The 19415-nt window shown below is 37.9% G+C and overlaps 1 protein-coding gene across 3 annotated transcripts in view; it reads left to right on the forward strand.

The window, feature by feature from the left end:
• vwa5b1 (von Willebrand factor A domain containing 5B1) overlaps positions 1–18302 on the forward strand; it is a 39776-nt gene extending 21474 nt beyond the window's left edge. For 2 of the 3 annotated variants that reach the window (XM_015037926.1, XM_015037927.1), the window contains exons 8-22: positions 1161–1337; positions 2133–2243; positions 3701–3903; positions 6629–6743; positions 6943–7128; positions 7380–7581; positions 8280–8470; positions 9510–9738; positions 10367–10660; positions 10845–10982; positions 11456–11584; positions 12665–12736; positions 13139–13211; positions 14610–14733; positions 16345–18302. In XM_015037926.1, the coding sequence (XP_014893412.1) occupies positions 1161–1337; positions 2133–2243; positions 3701–3903; positions 6629–6743; positions 6943–7128; positions 7380–7581; positions 8280–8470; positions 9510–9738; positions 10367–10660; positions 10845–10982; positions 11456–11584; positions 12665–12736; positions 13139–13211; positions 14610–14733; positions 16345–16950 (2850 nt within the window). In that variant the 3' untranslated portion in view covers positions 16951–18302. The remainder of the gene's footprint in view (positions 1–1160; positions 1338–2132; positions 2244–3700; positions 3904–6628; positions 6744–6942; positions 7129–7379; positions 7582–8279; positions 8471–9509; positions 9739–10366; positions 10661–10844; positions 10983–11455; positions 11585–12664; positions 12737–13138; positions 13212–14609; positions 14734–16344) is intronic. The other variant, XM_015037928.1, reaches the window with a different exon arrangement.
• Positions 18303–19415: the final 1113 nt, after the last annotated feature.

The following is a 19415-nucleotide window of genomic DNA, read 5'->3' on the forward strand; positions in this document are numbered from 1 at the left end:
TTTTTTATATATATATATAAAAAATATATAAAAAATCTAACTACTAAAGGACAATATAATTTCTTTCTGCAGTACAGTATGCTAATCAACATACTGTACTGCAGATGTTTTCTTTTTAATTAGGGCAAAATTGTTACAAACAAGTGAAAATATTCTTAAAATGGAAAATATCTGATGCAATATGAAGTATAAATCTGTTTTTTTTTTCTTTACTACTTATATTAAATGTGTGGTGACACTTCTGGTTTTGTTTTGCTCATTCTGCGTCACTTTGCTGTGTATTTTGTATTTACCTGTTGTTATGTCTTGTATATTCTTCTTGATCCTGTAAAGCACTTTGATCTTCTGCACATTGGTTATGTAAAGCACTACATAAATAAATTATTGATTGATTGTTAATCTTTTTTTTATTTCCTTTATAGCCTCATAGTAAACAGGAACACAACTATTCTGCAACCGTTACTCTCATTTAACCAGAATCAGTTTTTAATTTATTTATTAAACATGTCTAAATACACCAAAATTTGATCCAAAATGTGATCTTATTTTATAGCCAACTTTGAGCTTCCAAAAATTTGCAACTTGAATTTCTTTTTAATAAAGCACACATGCAAATTCCTTTTCACTTTTTGTGACACAGTTTACACGCTCCATTTTTTTTTTTTGTGCAAAAAAATCTAACTACTAAAGGACAATATAATTTCTTTAGGATTGTAAATTGGTTTAAAAATTATCATTTTCCTTGATAATAATTCTGACTGACAGTTTTGGTCAAAGTGATGAAATCTCTGCTGTTTTGTGCACATCTAGGCTCTTTGATCATAAAAGACAGTCTTGTTGCTCTGGGTCTAGGTTGAGTTCTGCGATTATCTCTGCATGGGGCCATTCACATCAAGCTTTGATGATGAGACTATTAAGTGACCAGCAGACCTAAACTGGAGGGGAAGAGAACTTAGCCATAAAAATGGGTTTCTATGGAAACACTCCAAAGGCGAGGCTCATTCTGCCTGATTTTTTTCCTGCACATTTTCAATAATTGATGTGTTTTGTCAATCTGATCCACTCGTGCATTTTGTATTGAATTCTCTGCAAATCCTCTCGAGTTCATTATCTCCCCGGTAATTTATTTATCATTCTGCTCCGCTTCTTCATCCATCCAGGTAGATGTCATTCACAGACGGCTGCATAAGGACATCCTCCACAACCCCGTGGTCATGTTGAACTTTTGTCCCGACCTCAAATCCATCTGCTCAGACCTGAGGAAAGTTCACGGTGAATTCATCTTCCTTATTGACCGAAGCGGCAGCATGAGCGGACTCAACATCCATCGTGTGAAGGTGTTATTACCTCAGCTTGACGTTTCGTCTTGTTTTATTAGCTGCTATTATTTACAGATAAATACTTCCTGTGTCTCTGGCTGTGATTTATCAAGGTTTATTTTGTTCAATTATGTTATCAACACATCATTTATTTTTAAAAGCAGCTTAACTGAAGGCTAATTTTAGGCTTAAAGGGGGATTTTAGTTTTGTACAACTGTGGTCTGTGGATATTATACCGTTCATTCATCCGTCCATCCCTCCAGTTTGTTAGCAGGTTCTGTTAGGTTGCATCATGTTTAATGAATATTCTCAGCCAAACTCGAGGAATTCTGCAACTTTTATTTATTTGTGTGGTTTCTTTAAACATTTATGTTATTTGACAGGTGATGCCATCTGCAATTTTTTTTTTGTTTTAACAAACTCACATTTGATCTTTTATTGGATCTGCCAGACACCACACTGTCTGAGTGGGTTTGACAGAGACATAATGACAATTTTACACAAATCTTTTAAAAGATCCTTAAGAAAAACTGGAACCTTCCTCTTTGAAACTCTTTTTCTTTCCTTTTCTAAATGCAATTGAATTCTGAGTCGTATTCATGTTCGAATCAGTGCAGCCTTGGCGCTGCTCACCTGAATGAAAGTGGCGCTAAGTGGTATTATTTCAGAAACTGCCCTTGAGCTGGTGAAGAGGCAGTGATTGGTGAAATGACAAGGTGTGATGCTGCTCACTTATCAGTGCAACATTCGCAGATGAGTGATGACAGCTTTTAGTTTTAAAATCCAAATTGGCTCTCGATTTTCTCTTCCAGGATGCCATGGTGGTTATCCTGAAGAGTTTGGTGCCTGGCTGCCTTTTCAACATCGTTGGATTTGGATCCATGTTCAAATCTCTCTTCACAACCAGCCAGAACTACGAGGAGGTAAAAGTACACAATGCAGGCATGTACTGCAATTACCTGAAACAAAGTTGTGGTTCAGCAATTCAGGAGTAAACGGTTTGTTAGAGTATTTTAAAATGTATTCATAACAGAGGAGATATGAATAATAACAGATAAAAACCTTGATAATGACAACCGGTCTTTTTTGAGAATTTAAAGAAGAGTACAGTTTGGGGCTAAATTAAATAACTCAGTAGAAGGTTAAACATTTTTCTGATGTAGATTCTCAATAGAAGACTTTCTCATAGTTGGAGTCAATTGCTTCCAATCTGTGTTATCGGCATGAATTTACCCAGGAGACTTTTGTTTCTTTAATCCCACTGACACAAATCCAGTCTGCAGAGAAGAGAGCAGATCAATGGCATTAACATCAGTGCTAAGATCTAAATCAACAAGTGCAAACTGTTTGTCTTTTAGCTTGGAGGTCTGTATGCTAACATAGTTTTTGTTACAATGGGTGAAATGCTAGACTCAGGACTGAAGCTCAAGTATGACAGCAGTTTATGTAGGAGGGATTTTGCACTTTTTCATACAAAATAAACACCTTTTAATTAGAGTTGTAGTGCTGATGGCTTATTTCTCTGATAAAATGTGTGTTGAGAGGTTGATGAATTTATGTTAGCAAGTTAATTCTCTTGGTTTTTATTTTAGTAATAGTGACCATGAATCAGACTATTTATATTTGCAAACCGACATGCTGACTTTCATGGACATTTTTCAGTGTTCAAAATATTGTTAGCTATAAAAGATGGATGACTGGTATTCCTGTGTGACCCAAGCAAAGACTGTAGGTGGCCAATATTTTTCAACAGGAGGGCATGGCACCTCCTGCCCCCCACTTGGGGGCGCCACTGTATGGTTCCACATTTTGGTTTATTAAAGTTTATTAAATATACTACTTCTGCAGCTAAAATTAACAATTTTTTAATAATAACAGTGATAGTAATAACAATCATCATTATTATCACTGCATCTAAGTACATTATTTTATTTTATTTAGCATTTTTCAACTTTTTTTATTTCCAGTTTATTCCTGATGATCATTTTATTTTATTTACCATATCAAACACACATACCGTACTGTGCATAGTTAATATGTAATATTTTTTAACATTTTGTTTCTCTTTTAGTCTGCTTATCTATTCTTGTTAGTTTTGTTTATCACACAATACAGGAGGGAAAAAATTACAAAACATCAGAAACATGCCTGTTACATAAACAATGAACATGCTTTACATGTTTATTTCTTCATGACATCAGTTCCTCTATTCTACTTTAGTGTGTTTTACACTCATAACTTTTAATCATTAATAATTTGGTGTTTTTATTTCAGCTAATTGAAGAAGTGTATCTAAGGGAATAGAGGTGTTTCTGTTTCGTGTTCTTTGTGAAAATAGGATTCCGTGTTTCACTAACTCCTACTCATCCTCATGATCCAGGAGGCCCTGGCGCAGGCTTGTGATTACATCAGGAAGATGAGAGCCGACATGGGGGGCACCAACATGCTGGCGCCGCTCACCTGGATTGTGAGGCAGCCCACGTTCAGCGGTCACCCCAGGCTGCTTTTTCTGCTCACAGATGGAGCCGTCAGCAACACAGGCAAGGTTATTGAGCTGGTCCGCAGCCACGCACGATATATCAGGCAAGTATCAATGTCAACACATCTTTTTTTGTGACTCAGATCAATAAGTTATGCTGTTGGAAATGTTGTCAATATTGTGTAGCGTCAGGCTTTCTTGTTAAAGCTGTCTTGGGCTGTAGAAACCTTGATGTTTGATCAAAAATGTGCTTCACACCTTCACACATCTTTGTACTTTCACACATTTTTTCTCATTACAGCTACAAACTTCAACCTGTTTCTTTTGGGATCTTACACAAAGGACAAAGCAGTGGGTAGTCGTATAATAAGAAAGAAAGACGGAAAATGATAAATGACTGTCAAAATTTAAGTGTAGCCACAGCATAATGCTGCCACTACCTTGTTTAACTTTTTTGAAATCCTGTTAGCTACAGAATTATGTAGTAACTAGTTAAATTTCTCTGAGTAACTTTTTGGAAAAATATACTTTTAGGACTACTTTCACTATACTTTACTTTTTTCTTTTAGTTGAATTATTTTGGTATGAAGTATTGGTAATCTTACTTGAGGAAAATTTCTGGATTCTCTACCCACTGTAAATAACTTCACTGAATGAAGAACAAACAAACTTATTTAGACCAAAACTTCACACCAGACACACACCCAGACTACATATCAATGGTTTTTGTTAAAGTTTCATAAGTTTTGGTTTTTAATCTTCATAATGCAGTTTGCTCACTAATGTTCTCTGAAAAACCTTTTAGATCTTCACAGAATAGCAAAAATTATACTTGGACTAAAAAAATAAGCCCTGTTTAGTATGTCTGAAGGCAGTTGATTCCAGGGGATTTTATTTAGAGGTTTCAGAATAGATGGGGCAAAGCACAAAAACATACTTTTCCAATGTTTCAACTCTCAAAAAGTGTCAAAAACCATGTGTTGTTTATATACATTAAAATTATATGTTATTACTTAATATCCTCATAAAATATATTGATGTCTTAGTTGTAATGTGACAAAATCTGAATAAGTTAAAGGGGTGTGAATACTTTTGCAAGTTACTAGTTCCTCGATTTTGTAATGCTATTTAAAAACGTAGAGCTGAGGCAGATTTAAATTAATTAACACATCATCTTCTAATGCTCCACAAGACAAATCCACGGCTTATTCACAAAATAAAATCACTAGTGTGGGTTTATCTTGGTGTTGAAATATAAACCAGGCCACAATGGTGTAATCCTTTTAAAATGAAATGTGGGAACATGGAGCCCGTTTTACCTCTTTTAAGCATCCGACATCACAAATCTGTCCTGGAGGAAACATCTGTGCAGCTTTCAGGCACAACAAAGCTGCACGAATGCTAGAATGAAGGAATAAGAAACCAGCATGTGAGCTCCATCTGTCAACTTGCAGGGAGCGCTGATGACACAACAAATCTGCAGCGCTCCAGGAAGTCGTTTTATTTTGCCGCTTGCATTTAAGACTCACGCTGTGAAATCCCCGTCCAGAGTCGTTTTCTGGAAATAATTGACTTTTGTCGTCCCCTTTTAATGGATGACTGCCCCTGGATAATTGCATTAGGTGCGGAAAGCTCGGCCAACTCATCAACACTTCCCGGGTCATTATCGCTCTATGCTTACAAATCAGCACAGCCACTCAGAGACCAGATCAAACAAGGATGAATCTCCAAAAGACTCAAGTCAGGATCTTAACCGCATGGAAAGCGACACACTTGCTCTAATCAGCAAATGCTTTATGTCATTAAAAATTCAAAAGGAGAGTGTTGGTGCAATGCAATTAGCTGACCCATCCATTTTTGAGATATTGACTGTGTTATGCAACAAAAAACATATTTCACTCAACTGTAAGAGCTGGGAGGAGCTTTATTTCTGATGAAAGATGAAATTATGCTTTGAACTCCAAATCTTTGCAGAAACATCCATACTCCTTAGGCATATTCACAAGTGGAAGTGAGAATAATACAAAATGTATTTTCCATTTTTAGCAAATAAAAATAAAAGAAAAGTGGAGTCTGCATTTATTTACTCAGACAATTCTCATCTCCCTTCACTGATCTGTAAGGAATTTCTCGCGTTGGCCTGGATTGATTTTCTACCAGACCAATCTGCAAAAAGAAGATATTGTGAACGATAATCACTTTTCTTTTTGGCGCTGTTTTATGATTGCAATTTGTTTGTAGCTTTAGCAATGGCAATGGAGGAAGTGAACAAAGTCGTTCAGTCCTGACGCTTCCAAACATTGAATTAATATGAACAACTATCTTTTTTAGCTCAGCACTTCTTTGTAGTGGAGGATAGTAGCTTCATAGCGTTGAACTGACACATTGCATATGTCACAGACACACAGACAAACATTAGGTAAAGTTTAAAACTTCAACTGAGTCCATGCCTCCAGGAAACAATCACTTCTCAATAGCCGAGAAAAAAATCTGTTCAAAATAAACAGCGTAGAACAAAGGGCTGGTTTTTACCAGGCTAATTTCCATCTGTATTTGTAGTGACTATTTTGGAGTTTTATTTGTTGGGAAGTTTGGAAACTATGTATTTTGTCCGTCTTTATGGTCCACCCCATATAAAACATCAAGGTTTTTGGTAGTAATGTGGCAAAATCTGGAAAACCTCAAGAAGATATTTTTCCAACACTCTGTGAGCATTGTGTCTTTCACTTTTGATGGAAATGTGCACCCATCCTGTGAACACATCTGTTGCTATGCTGAAAAATCTCCTGATCTGTCCTTGAAGGTGCTGCCTTTAATGTTTCTGTGCAGATGTTTCACATTCGGCATTGGACAAAATGCGTGCCGGAGGCTGGTGCAGGGGTTGGCGGCTGTTTCCAAAGGAACAGCTGAATTCCTGGCTGATGGAGAGAGGCTGCAGCCCAAGGTACTCATTTCCAGCCTGGAGTGTCACTCATAATGACATCTATAGTTATTCTGAAGGCCACCGGATAGCCATTATGCAGCCATTTCAATACATCAAGTGCCTGCCATTGATACCCATTAAGACATCATGTGTGAGACACCACCCCCTCTGTGAAACTATCAGAAAGAAGCTGTGTTATTTCTATGTTTTTACTCCACAGATGATAAAGTCGCTGAAGAAAACCATGTCCCCGGTACTCAGTGACATTTCCATCGAATGGCTCTTTCCTGAAACCAAAGAGGTGCTGCTCTCCCCTGTTGGCAACACCTTCCTCTTTCCAGGAGACAGTCTGATTGGCTACAGTGTGGTGTGCGACACTACCCGTTACCATGACAACCCCAAATCTGTAAGACACCTGTTGAAGGGTAACGATTAGGTTAATGCACCAGTGGGTCAGAGAAGAAACCTTTTCAGGTTGACAAACTGTCTTGTAAAATTGCTGTTACTACAAAACAGTTTGAAGGTAAATCCCGAGTGGAAGTCCTTGACAAATATTTTCTGAATGGAAAAATAAATAAATGAAGGCTTGTGAATTGCTTGATCAAATAAGCTAAAAACCACTCAACGGGATGAGTCACCTGCTTCACATCTCAACAGGATAAAAGGAGGCGATACAGCATGATGCGCTCCATTGAGTCAGCCAGCTCGGTGTTTTACCACTCACAAGAGGAGGAGGCGGGGAAGACGGGAGTGGACAGTCAGGGGTCCCACCGGGAAGCACCCTGTGGCACGCTGCATGACTCCTACCAGGACGCCATGGCAGAGAGTGGCCTTGTCATCACAGAGCCAGACCTCACAGGTAAGAACTGCACAAGCGGATTTCCTTTGTTTTTATCACAAAGTGCAGGAATTTTTACTTTAAACAATAGTTTACTCATGGTCAGAGCTAGGCAGAGTACCCCCAAAAAATCACACTCAAATAAAAGTAGCACTACTTCAACATATTTTTACTCCAAAAGTTAAAAGTGGCCATCCAAGAAATTACTCAAGAGTGAAAAAGTATTTGGTAAAATGTCTACTCAAGTACTGAATAGACATGAGACATAAGACATGCACTCTTTATATACAATTCTGTTAAAGTCCAAATTAAGTGAGTTGTATTGATATATATCAATACAAATTGATCAAATAAGCTATAAATGACTGAACGGGACCCCGCCTCTCGCCTGGAACGTTAGCTGGAGATAGGCACCAGCACCCCTCCCGACCCCACTGAGGGACAAGGGTGTTCAGAAAATGGATGGATGGATGACTGAACGGGTTGAGTCACCTGCTTCACATCTTAATAGGTTAAAAGTATTTATATTTTTATGAATATAAATAATATTCAAGTATGAACTTGTAGTCAATTTCTTTGGGACCCTACCATGCATAAACTTATACCTGCTTATGTATGAGACTATGTATTAATTAAAATAGCCTGTAGACTTAATTATTATTGGTACATAAGTGTAACATTGATTTCTAATGTAGTGACTGTACATTTTTTGAACTTAGATGACACATCACCAAGGAGACGTGCATACAGCACAAACCAGCTCATGGACTACAACCCAGCAAAGAAATCATTCACTCCCAGTGACCCCAACTCTGTGGTGCCCAAGAATCCCCTGAGGAGGAGCAAAGTCCAGGACCTGACAGGCCAGATGAGCCCCGAGCAGGAAATGCACTGGAAGAACGACTGCCAGGTATGACCTGTCGCTGAAAACTACCGCTAAAACAGGTCAACCGTTTTCCCTACATCTGATAAGTGTGTGCTGCTTGCTTAAAGTCCCTGCAACCGACACACAAAATAAAGTGCTAGCATGTAATTAAAGCAGCAGATTGTGGATTTATCTAATGATGGAGTCGTCATACTGTCAAGTAGAAAATGATATTTGAATTCAGAAAGCTTTGGCAGCTAAGGGAGCTGCCTGACCTCTGTCTGGATTGGAGTATAATCAAGAAGAGACTAACGTGTCCTTCTCAGTAATTAAGGGCAAAATTAATGAATCACAATTAGGTTTGAATAACTCAGGAAGCAAGTTGCCATGACTAAACAGAATTAACAGGAGGAAGCGTGTCTGCTCCAGGTAAATCCCATTGAAGAATCCTGTCTTAATCAGACCTAATGAATAGGTATAGCAAATCTTTATTTGAATTGAAGGAGGTCATGAGACATGGAAACCTTGGGGCATTTGAACTTCTCAGCAGGATAAACAATCCGTCTGTCAGACTGCCTCCATTTATCTGTCTAGTTTGTGTTTTGGCACACAGCGAGCCTCTGCTCTGTGTTTATAATCAGAAAATACTGTGCTGACATATTCACGTTCTGCATTTTGTCATGTTGCAATCGCATCATTCGGTGTGTTTTATTGGGCTTTTATATGGTAAACAATAAAAGAAATGGTGCATAATTTTCAGATACTGAAAATAGTCTTGTTCTTAAGATCTTATTAATATTTTAAATAAGCTTTTATTGTTTTTATAAACTAAAGTTTGTGCTTGTAAATTCAAATTATATGAATACTTGAGCAAGTCTCTGTGAATTTCTAATTTCGGGCGTCAGGCTATTGGCATTTGTTTTTCTTTAATTAAAAATTACCAGGAGAGTCTCCCTCTCAAACATCCCTTGATACGATCAAAAAGAGCTTGTTTGAGCTCACAGAAATGATCAGAATAATAATGGGCCGATGCTGTATCTCGCTTTATCGACCCAATAATGGCACCTGGGTTTTCTGGTGTTAGCCACAGCTGGCTGGTCTGGGCGCCCCGTCCTTCAGAGGACGACCTGGCACCAGTCACAAGCCGCCTCCGCAGCAGGAGGATGACTCTGAGCTTCATCCCCAACCCCAGCCACAGGATGGCCCTCTGCCAAGCGACAGCACCGGGGTGCCTGTGGCTCGCAACCCTGCTGGCGATGATGGGTCCAGATCGTCCACAGACAGCCCCTCCGTTGGCAGCATTGGAGACACAGGTGAGAACACAAAGACAGCCTTTCTGGATTAATGGGAAATGTTTTCTTTATGTCAGACAATGTGTCAGAAACATGTTTGCTTGTTAAGTCTGTCATTTTAGGACAGAATTTATACTTATTTCTATTAAAAGCCCAAAGTTTAGTACTTTTAAGTAACTTTAAATGTGAAGAGGATGAAAGAAAAAAACTGAATTTTGCACAGTTCACCAAAGTGTTGAATCCAAAGCTCTTCGGTAAATTTGCAGATTAAAATTTCCCATAAATGGGACATATATATATATATATATATATATACAGAGCCCCAAGTAAAAGGGGTTTGTGTTGCCAATGCCTGAATAAAGTTACGTTAAGTAAACTTTGTCAAAATTCCACTAATGTAGAAAAAACACAATTTTGCAATTGTGTTATTTCCACTAAATAAGAAATGCAGTTAAAATAACATATAAATAACCTTGGGCCACTGTTTGTTTTTTCTGCCATCTTTCAAAACCACAGGATTTCTTTTGATATATATATTTTAGGTGGCACAAGAAAGTTTGAGCACTTCATAAATAAAATATTGTATTTTAGGTAGCTTATCCCTAAATCTGCTTTTATGCATTAAACTGTTACTCCTCTGATATTTCAGATGGATATGGCCACCAGATGTGTCAAGCAGAAACCCCTCAAGAGACCCACATGTCACATCTGGGGACCACCAGCCATCACAAAGGAGACTGCAAAGCAGTGGTGTCGGGATTGCTGTGTGGGCAACCCATGAAGTGGGAGGTGGTCTTTGACATCGAGCCGTTTCTAAGTGGCCGGGAACGTGAGGAAAAGGTTCACGAGGAGCTGTGGAACGAGACGTTTCACCACCTGGCCGGGAGCTCCATCATACACGACTTTGAGCACATGGCCGATAAAGAGTCCGAGATAGAACAAGGTGAGCTTAGAAACTCGACTGACACAACTGGAAAAAAACTTAAAAATGTCAAAGGATGAGGTTTTCAAATTCTATTAATTATTCTATTGTGCATATTTTGTACAATTCATTAAAGAAGTCATGACATATAATATTACTTAATACATCATGGTTTTTGTATTGTATGCTTTTTTTAAATTTCCAGGTTCTGGCAGGAAGTACCAGGTTTACGTTATTCACACTAGCAAAGCCTGCAATATACTGAGCAAATACACAGCATTTGTTCCCATTGACCTGGACACCAATGAGTATTTGCCAACATGTGTTGAATGCATTAATGCTGGTGAGTTACATGGCTCTAATTCTCCTGACTGAAGTCCCCCCCTCCCACTTTCTTCAAATTAAATGAAGCTGGTCTCAAACATTTGTGCTGCGTTTGTGCAGCAAGAATTTAGTTTGTGTCGCTATCATTTTAAAGATACTCATAAATGTTTCCAGAGGTCATGAAAGGTCAACCAAAATCAACAACTGTGTTGTATTTGTGATGGTTTGTCCAACAAACATTTAGTTTTATGACGTTATAATCTTTAAAATTTCCTAGAAAAGGTTTCCAGAGATCAACCCGGCTCCAGAACAGTCAATTGACACCAAATTTATTTGATTTTGTAAATATGGGATTGGTTGAGGTTTAGTTGTACATTTTCCTGAGTTTTAACTGTGAAAATCAGTTTGAAAAAAAAAAAAACCCACATCTGCTATCTTGTTCGCACTCTGCAGAGCCAAGCAAAGTTGAAATGACTTCCGTTTGTCTTGAAGGTGCAAGACTGAAGAGGGGCTCCAGGTCTCGATCAGGGAGCAGGAAGAACAGAGGGTACTCCATCGGGCTCGGGCGTTCTCAGTCCGGCGGCATGTCAGAGGAAGCCGAAGACGTCCTCCTGCCTTACAGTACGTGGCGTCATTTATTTTTCAAGGCTTTGTGATGAAGCATGCACATCACCATGAAAGTGGCCTCAACAAATCCTTTTTAGTATGAAATGTCAAGCAGGGCAAGATTCTAATAATAACACCAATTTAAACTGTAGCTTTTTGGCTAATTAATCCAATGTGAGACTTGATGGAGATGGAGTCGTCAATAAAATGCCTGACAAGGAGAGATTGATTGTTGATTTCCAATTTGAGTGTAACAAACATTTTGTTTTCTGAGTTTAAAATATGTATTAAAACACTAAAATCTACCTCTACAGTATTAAAAACCTGTTTCAATCTATACATTTGATCTACACATAACTGTAACATCAGCATACAAATGAAAATTTGCATTGAAAAAAAAAAAAATTCCTTTTGACAAAATGACTTAGGCCATTATCTTAGGAAGGTGACACTTTTAAAACCATGCATCATTTCCTTTCCACTTCGGAATTATAAACTATTTTTTCTTGATCCTTCATGTAAAAATGTAAGTATGTAACATATATGTGAAAACATGACTAAGTTTGAAAGCAACTGTATTTGTTTATGTCAATTTAAACCTACTTTCACGTAAAACTGCAAAGAGCTTTCAGATATATGGGTTTCTCAGAGAACTTTGTGAGCTGTTTTATAAATAACTTCAGCAGCAGGACACAACATTTTTAAAAGGATCCTCAGTGATGGCATAGCAACAGCACGAGCTAATGTGGGCAGGAGCTGCTCAAGCATATGCTGGTTTAAAAAATAAAAACAGATGGCTTGGATATGGAGGAGCTTTAAGATTTTAATGATTCAAACCAAAATGTTGGAAAGCTGACAATTAAATGAAAGATATTGTTTCATTTCTTGTTTACGAGATCGTTTTTGTCTCGTCTGACTTTGAAATTCCAATTTTCCGTCTAAGTAGCAAGCAAACTGAGTGAATGGTTTCAAACTGAGGCCATATCAAACAAAGTGACAGGCTTATTCGATGCTGGAGTTTTTGTAAATAAACTAAGAAAAAAAAGGATTCTTCTGTAATGGTCCTTTAGAAAATGACTTTAATTCTTGTTTCAGATGCAGAGGACGGCGTCTCTCCATGCAGCACCCCCTCCTCCGCCGGCTGGGACAAATGCAGCTTCACAGAGGGTAAGCACATCAGCCGTTCTGCAAATTTGTTGCAATTCCTCAATTTCCCCCCACTAAGACCTTTGACATGCAACATCTGAGTGGATGTTGCCATTTCCAGCCTCACACAGCAGCATTTTCTACCAAATGTGAAAGTGTAAATCACTGACATTACAGTTCCTACTCTTGTAGAGGTTAACAGAGGTTGGCAGTTTTTATCTCGGCTCAAACTGACGATGTGTAATATGAGAATCCACTGAAGGCGCAAATACAAACAAGACATGTTTCACCTGGAGAGGACAGAGATGCTGGAGTGTGTTGAATGTTTTCTGTCATCACTGTTACATCTCACTGTGCCGTAGTTCTGTTAATTACCAGATGGTGAAAGATGATTTCTTTTCTGGCTGCCTCTTTGTCTCCAAGTCGCCCCACAAAGGAGTCCGTCTGTTACTTCAGACCAATCACAGAAATCGGTGGAGAGTCTTTTTTCTGCCAGGTATGTGATTAAAGTTCAGCTGGTGTTTAAATGTACTGTAGCTGCATTCAGTAAAAAAACACCAGTGATCAAATATTTCAATTTGACATTTCAAAACATACATTTGCATAATTTTGAAATGTTTTGGTGCAAGAATGAGGTGGTTTTCTGGCCACATCAAAGTTGGTTTATTTTTTCCTTCACACGAGTCACATGATCAACAACCAGACCACAAAGAAGACAGGAAGTAGTTGGAGGATAATGGCACAGCATCTTTTTTAATGTCTTATCGCATGAACAAACTTATTCACCTGTGATTTTAATCCTGTTTTTTATTTAATAGGAGTGTCTCAAATTGTGTTTTATCAACATTGGTGGAATATCGATATAGTTTTCCACATATTTATGATGAAATGGAGCCATTGACAGACCAGAAAATGCTCTAAATTTGTATTTGGACATGTAAGACATGCTCTCAAAGTATCCAGGAAATATTTTATCCATCACCAGTTGTTCTATATAATAGAAAATTATTATAATCATTCAACAAATATGACATTCTGCTGCTTCCAGCAATGCTTTTTCAGACATTTCAGAAAACATGATTATCTGCAGGAAATACCACTTTGATAGTGATGTATAAAGTTTTGCATTGTAAGATTTTACTTCTAACAAGACAAAAACATATTTTTTTTATCTTTTAAAGTAAACTTGATCTGCAGCTCTCCAGGTAAGAAGAAAATAAGTCGGTATTGAAACCACTAGCTGTGGTTGTTAGGTTCTCTATTTCCTTCAACGTTCTTCCATAGATTTTTTCAGCCACACATAAAACATACCTTAAAATGTTCGAAAAAGAAAACACAATTTGGTTGCATTTAATTTGAGATTTCAAAAAAATATAAAATATAACAGTATGCAGAGAGAAACGGCTCCCAAAAAGCTGGTGTCTGATCAGCTGAAAGTTCAACACATGTTTGTTAAAAACATAATGTTTCCATATAATTAGCATAAAATACTGTGGAACTATGGTATAGTTTTCTTATTTTCCTCAAATGTAAATTTAGGAAGAAAAATAGAAAGAAATATTATGACTTTATGACAGGTTTCTATGGCAACAAAGTATATACCAATCATTTTAAAATACTTATTTTTCCTTTTTTTTAATGCAGGAATGATTTATATACAAGTAAAAATACAGCCGAAAATTAACTGCGAAACTTTGAATTACAAAAGATAAATTCTTCAAAACAGATAAACTCTTGCATTATTATTGTACAAATATATTCAATCTTTGCATTTTTCTTGTTTACCTTTCCTCTGGGTCCTTATATGAAAAAGATAGATAACTCAGAGAAATATTCAGAGCAAGCATCTGTATGCACGCACAGTGTTTGCTGCGCTTTACCTCTCCTCCGTCAGGCTGGCCCTCAGCAGGACTCGCCTCCTGACCCGAGCTGCAAAAGGATTCATGTGTCGAACGCACAGCAAGTCTGGCGATTCAATCGGAGAAAGTGAAAACGAGAACAAAGACTACATTCCCCTGGTGAGCCCCAGATCTATTCCGTTTATTTCAACATGCAGGTTGTCACTGATATGAATTAATGGCAGAAAATGTGAGCAGTTGTTGAATGATGAGGTGTACAGCATCTCTCCAAATCTATTCAAACCTTTGATTTGCAATGTGCATCAACTGTAAAAGGAAACATTATTCAATTTAGACAATCACTATTTCTTATTGGTGTAGACTCTGACATGAGCCAAACGGCTCATGAAAAACAAAAGAATTTTTGCTCTATTTCAGTGTATCCCAACTGTGGTCTTCAACGCACATTGACTTGCATGTTTTGGATGTTCCCCTGCTTCAACACAACCCATGCAGATGATTGCAATTCAACAAAGACCTTGTTAATCAGCCATCAATTAAAATCATGTGTGCTGAAGTGGGGGCATGCCGAAAACTAGCAGGGCAGCGTGCCTTGAGGCCCAGTGTTGAAAAACATTTAACTAAAGTCACTTTATTCAGTTCCTTCAGGAAATTGTGATATTTGTGATTATTGTGGCCTAAAATTATTGAATTTGCAACGTCTTTTTCAAAATGTTGCCATCAGTGTTGTAAACCTTTTTTAGTTTTATTTTTGCCATAACATTGTATTATAAAAAAAAGTTGAAATTGCTGCACATAACTTTACCTAAAAAGACAGGATTTTAACATTTAAAGTGCAAATGACATTTTTAAGTAGTTTCTTGAAGTGGCACCCTATGCAAATAAAATCATATCCTGAGGATTGTCAAAATGCAAAAGAAGAATTCTGTCTTTGTCATTAATGTTAACATTAACTGTTTATGCAATATAAGAAAATTCAACAGAACATCTCAAATGGTTATTGGAAAAGTTAAAAAGAAAAAAGAAAATGTTACGTTTAGTGGGTCACCCGTTTTAATCTTGCATGTTTGCTTTTCAAAAGATGGTGTAGAAAAGGAAGTTAAATTAGAAGGGGGCTAAGGGAATTGGTCAAGATTCAACAAGTTGCAGTGATAAGAAAAAGAAAGGCATACAGAAAACTTCTGTGGAAAAGCTGGACTAAAAGTTGCAATCGTAACATCACTACTTCCTGGAGGGACTCAGTACAGAGGGCGTAGGGGTTACATTTTCGTTTCCAACTGTTGATAAATTTCCTTTAGACTTTATTTTAATCAGTGCAGAAAATATAAATAATTTAGCTTTTAGTGTGGCATTGTGGGCAATGTTAATATTGTATGCATTCTACATGCACTCCTCAAACAGAGACCTTGACTGATGCTTTAATCATGCAACACATGCTGGCCAATTCATTGCTATACACATTTAATGGAAACAAAAAACACATTTTGAGAGTAAAGAGACTTTTTCCTCCATAACAACGCGGAAGCCTTTAATAAGGGGCTGATTCGAGCTGTAAACGACCATTGTTATTGGAATATATAAAACTGTGCAGACGAGGAGCGTGCATGCAAATCAGGAGCTCAGGTGCACCCTCTCCTCTTGTGTTATTGAAGTTTCGCTTGAAAGCAAATATAATTGGGAGATGATTTGTAGTGTAAATACGATACACCACTTGAAATTTTCCTCTAGAAGGACTAACAATAGAGAATAATTTCACTCCCCTCTGTGCAGTTGTTGTTGCAGTTGGCGAGCGGCGCATTTCCCCTGGACTCAGCTCTCTGTGAAGCCATTAACGTGCCGATGGACAAGCTGAAGTGGACGTCGCCTTTCGCCAGCCACCGCTCCAGCCTGGGCCACCTGTCTCACTCCGGCAGCCGGCGCACTGACAGCACCGACGACGGGTCCAGATCGCCATTTGAGCCAGACCCTTATCAGCCGGCAGCAGATCACTCTGCTGGCACCAACAGTCCCTCCTATCCATCCAGAAACGCCTGGCCGGACGCGGGCCAGTCCACCGCCTTTGAACCCCAGTTTTTCTCAGGGGGCTCAGAAACGGCGTCACCTGGCAGCGTGATGAAGAGGATGCAGGATCCGGAGAGCATGGTATGGGCAACGGCCGTCGCTCTGGCCTGGCTGGAGCACAGCTCTGCCAGTTATTTCACAGAATGGGAGCTGGTGGCGGCCAAAGCCAGCATGTGGCTGAATGCGCAGGACATCCCAGAGGGGAAAGATTTAGCCTCCATCAAGGCTGCTGCCAATCAGCTCTTCATCATCCTCAGACACTGGGATGAAAACCTGCAGCTGAACATGCTCTGCTACAACCCCGGCTCGGTCTGAGGCCTTAAACAGACTCCATAACAGATGATACTATGCTAACCAAGGCTGTACCACCACAGTGACGTTGCAAAAGTATTCATATCCCTTAAACTTTTCTTTTTTATTTCACAACAGCCTTAGTTGTTTTATCTTACCATCTTGCATGACAGACCAACACAAAATTCTGCTTTGTTCTGAAGAGGAAGGAAAATGCTACATGACTTTCAAATTTGTTATGATAAAAAAATCTGAAAAGTGAAATCTGTATTAGTGTTCAGCCCCCTTTACTCTGATACTTCCAAGTAAAATTCAGTCCAACAAATTACAAAGTATTAGTAAATACAGCCCAACTTTGTGTCATTTCAGTAAAAATCCAAAATATGTCACAGGTTTGTGAGAGTAGCAAGAGGAAAATTACTCAGATGCAACTCTGGAGGAGCTGCAGAGATCCAGGTGGGAGAAACATCTGATAGGACTTACACAAATCTGGCCTTTACGGAAACGAAGCGAGAAGATTGTACATTCTGAAAGAAAGCTATAATTAATATTTAAACGCAACAAACACAAAGAATAGGAGCCCAACATTGAAAGTTATGGCTGACTTTCAGTATAGTGTGTTGGAAAACTAGGACTACACATCGGCCTGAATAATCCCCAAAATTGCAGTCAGTGATTTTAGATAAAAGCAAATGGATGGATCAGTATGGCCTAGTCAAAGTCCAGACCAGTTTTCTGCAACCTCTACATTCCAAAGAACCTTTTTTACCCTCAGTCAAGACAAAACGTAATTAAAAATGGAAAAGGCAATTTATAATTTCTGGTATCTACTATATGAAAAGTGTTATTTTTAAATAACCATCTTTTTATGTCTGTTTTTTTAATTTTAAAATAAAGAAAGCATAACACTTTTGCAAGAAAGAGGTTGCATACATTTCATTGTCTTCTATGGGATGTTGAGATTTCCAGAAAATATAAGTCACACATTTACCAACTTAATGACAAGAAAACATATTTTAAAAGTAATTTTAGTGTCATTTTGTTTTGGAAATTCAATGAAAGTGTTCCATGAAATAAACTATCTTTAGTTATTAAGAGTGATGCAGAACCCTTTTCTAGACCCAAATCAAACTGAGAATCTGTTCCAAAACTTGGAAATTGTTGTTCAGTTTCTCTCTGTTCAGTCTGACTGAACTGAGTTATCCTGCAAAGGTTTGCCAGCAGTAACAGCATTATAATCGGATTCTCCAAAGTATTAACTCAGGGGTACTAAATAAAAATGCTGTTTATCCCCCAATTAGGTGCCTTCCAATGGTAATGAATTGTATTTAGGGGAACAGAGTTGAAGTGTATGGCTTGCCTTTCAGATTTTTGCTTCTAAAATCATATTAATCATGTACTTTTTTTCCTATTACTCTACTTTGTGCTGGTCTGTTCCATGAAATCCTATAGATATTTATTGACCTTGGCAGTTGAAATGTGTCCGAAATTTAAAGAAAAAAAAAACTATCCAAGGGGTTATTGATGCAAAAGCACCGTCTACAGAGTAGTTTGTGCTCTGGAGTCAGCTTTTTCTTTTCCTGTTGCAGTGGTGAACAATGTGTGTTTTGCTCTGTTTGTGTGTGCTGTTCCTCCTGACATATCACAGGCTCGTCAGAGACCCTTTTTCTAAGCTGTAACCTTGCCGGCACCAGGCTCGCCCGCTGGATCTCCGTAAGCGAGGGCCGTGTTTATGAGTTTGTGGAGGATCGGTGTTAACGTTTTAGCATGTTGGACCGGTCTCCATCAACATGTGAGCAACTCTGCTGTTGTCGTCATATTGATGTTCTGTCTGGAATGCTGCAAAACAGTAATAAGAGAAAACATTTCCTTTAATTTATTGATGCATATTTGCTGCATTTTTGGACTTAGCTGTGTCATAAAAGCAGAGATTATTTTACCAAGAAGCACTGGTGGTATTGTCCCTCTTTTATCTTGTGTCTGTTACTATTACAGTGTTATTACTATTTACGTTTTTGGTTTAAAGTGTAGCAGAGACTGAAAAATATGCAAACAGCTAAAGAAAATATTAAATCTGTATGTTGACATCTAAATATATATATGTGGATCTGGTATAAATGGAAGAATGTGCATGTTTTTGTTGCTTTATTTTGGTGAATACTGTGATCATTTTCTTTTGAATGATTTGAATTCACATGTGTTTCATATTGGAAAGCAATTTTTGGTGTTAGCTCAAAAGAGTAGTGTGGCTGTAAGTTCAATGTTAGTCCAGTTTAAGAAATTGAAAGCTTAGTCACAGCTGATACTTCATTAAAACGTTAGGAATTGAGTTAAAAAAAATTGACTGCAATTTTTAAAATACATTTTTAACTTATTCAAATTTAGTGTCACTTTAACTAACTAAACCAGAAGATACTTGAACCAATTAACTTGAACATACATACACCATTAAAACATGGCTTTTTGAACTATTAAGTTGATTTCAGGAT

Source organism: Poecilia latipinna, unplaced genomic scaffold (assembly GCF_001443285.1).
Source record: "Poecilia latipinna isolate Pla-1442-1.1 unplaced genomic scaffold, P_latipinna-1.0 Scaffold424, whole genome shotgun sequence".
Classification (NCBI taxonomy): domain Eukaryota; kingdom Metazoa; phylum Chordata; class Actinopteri; order Cyprinodontiformes; family Poeciliidae; genus Poecilia; species Poecilia latipinna.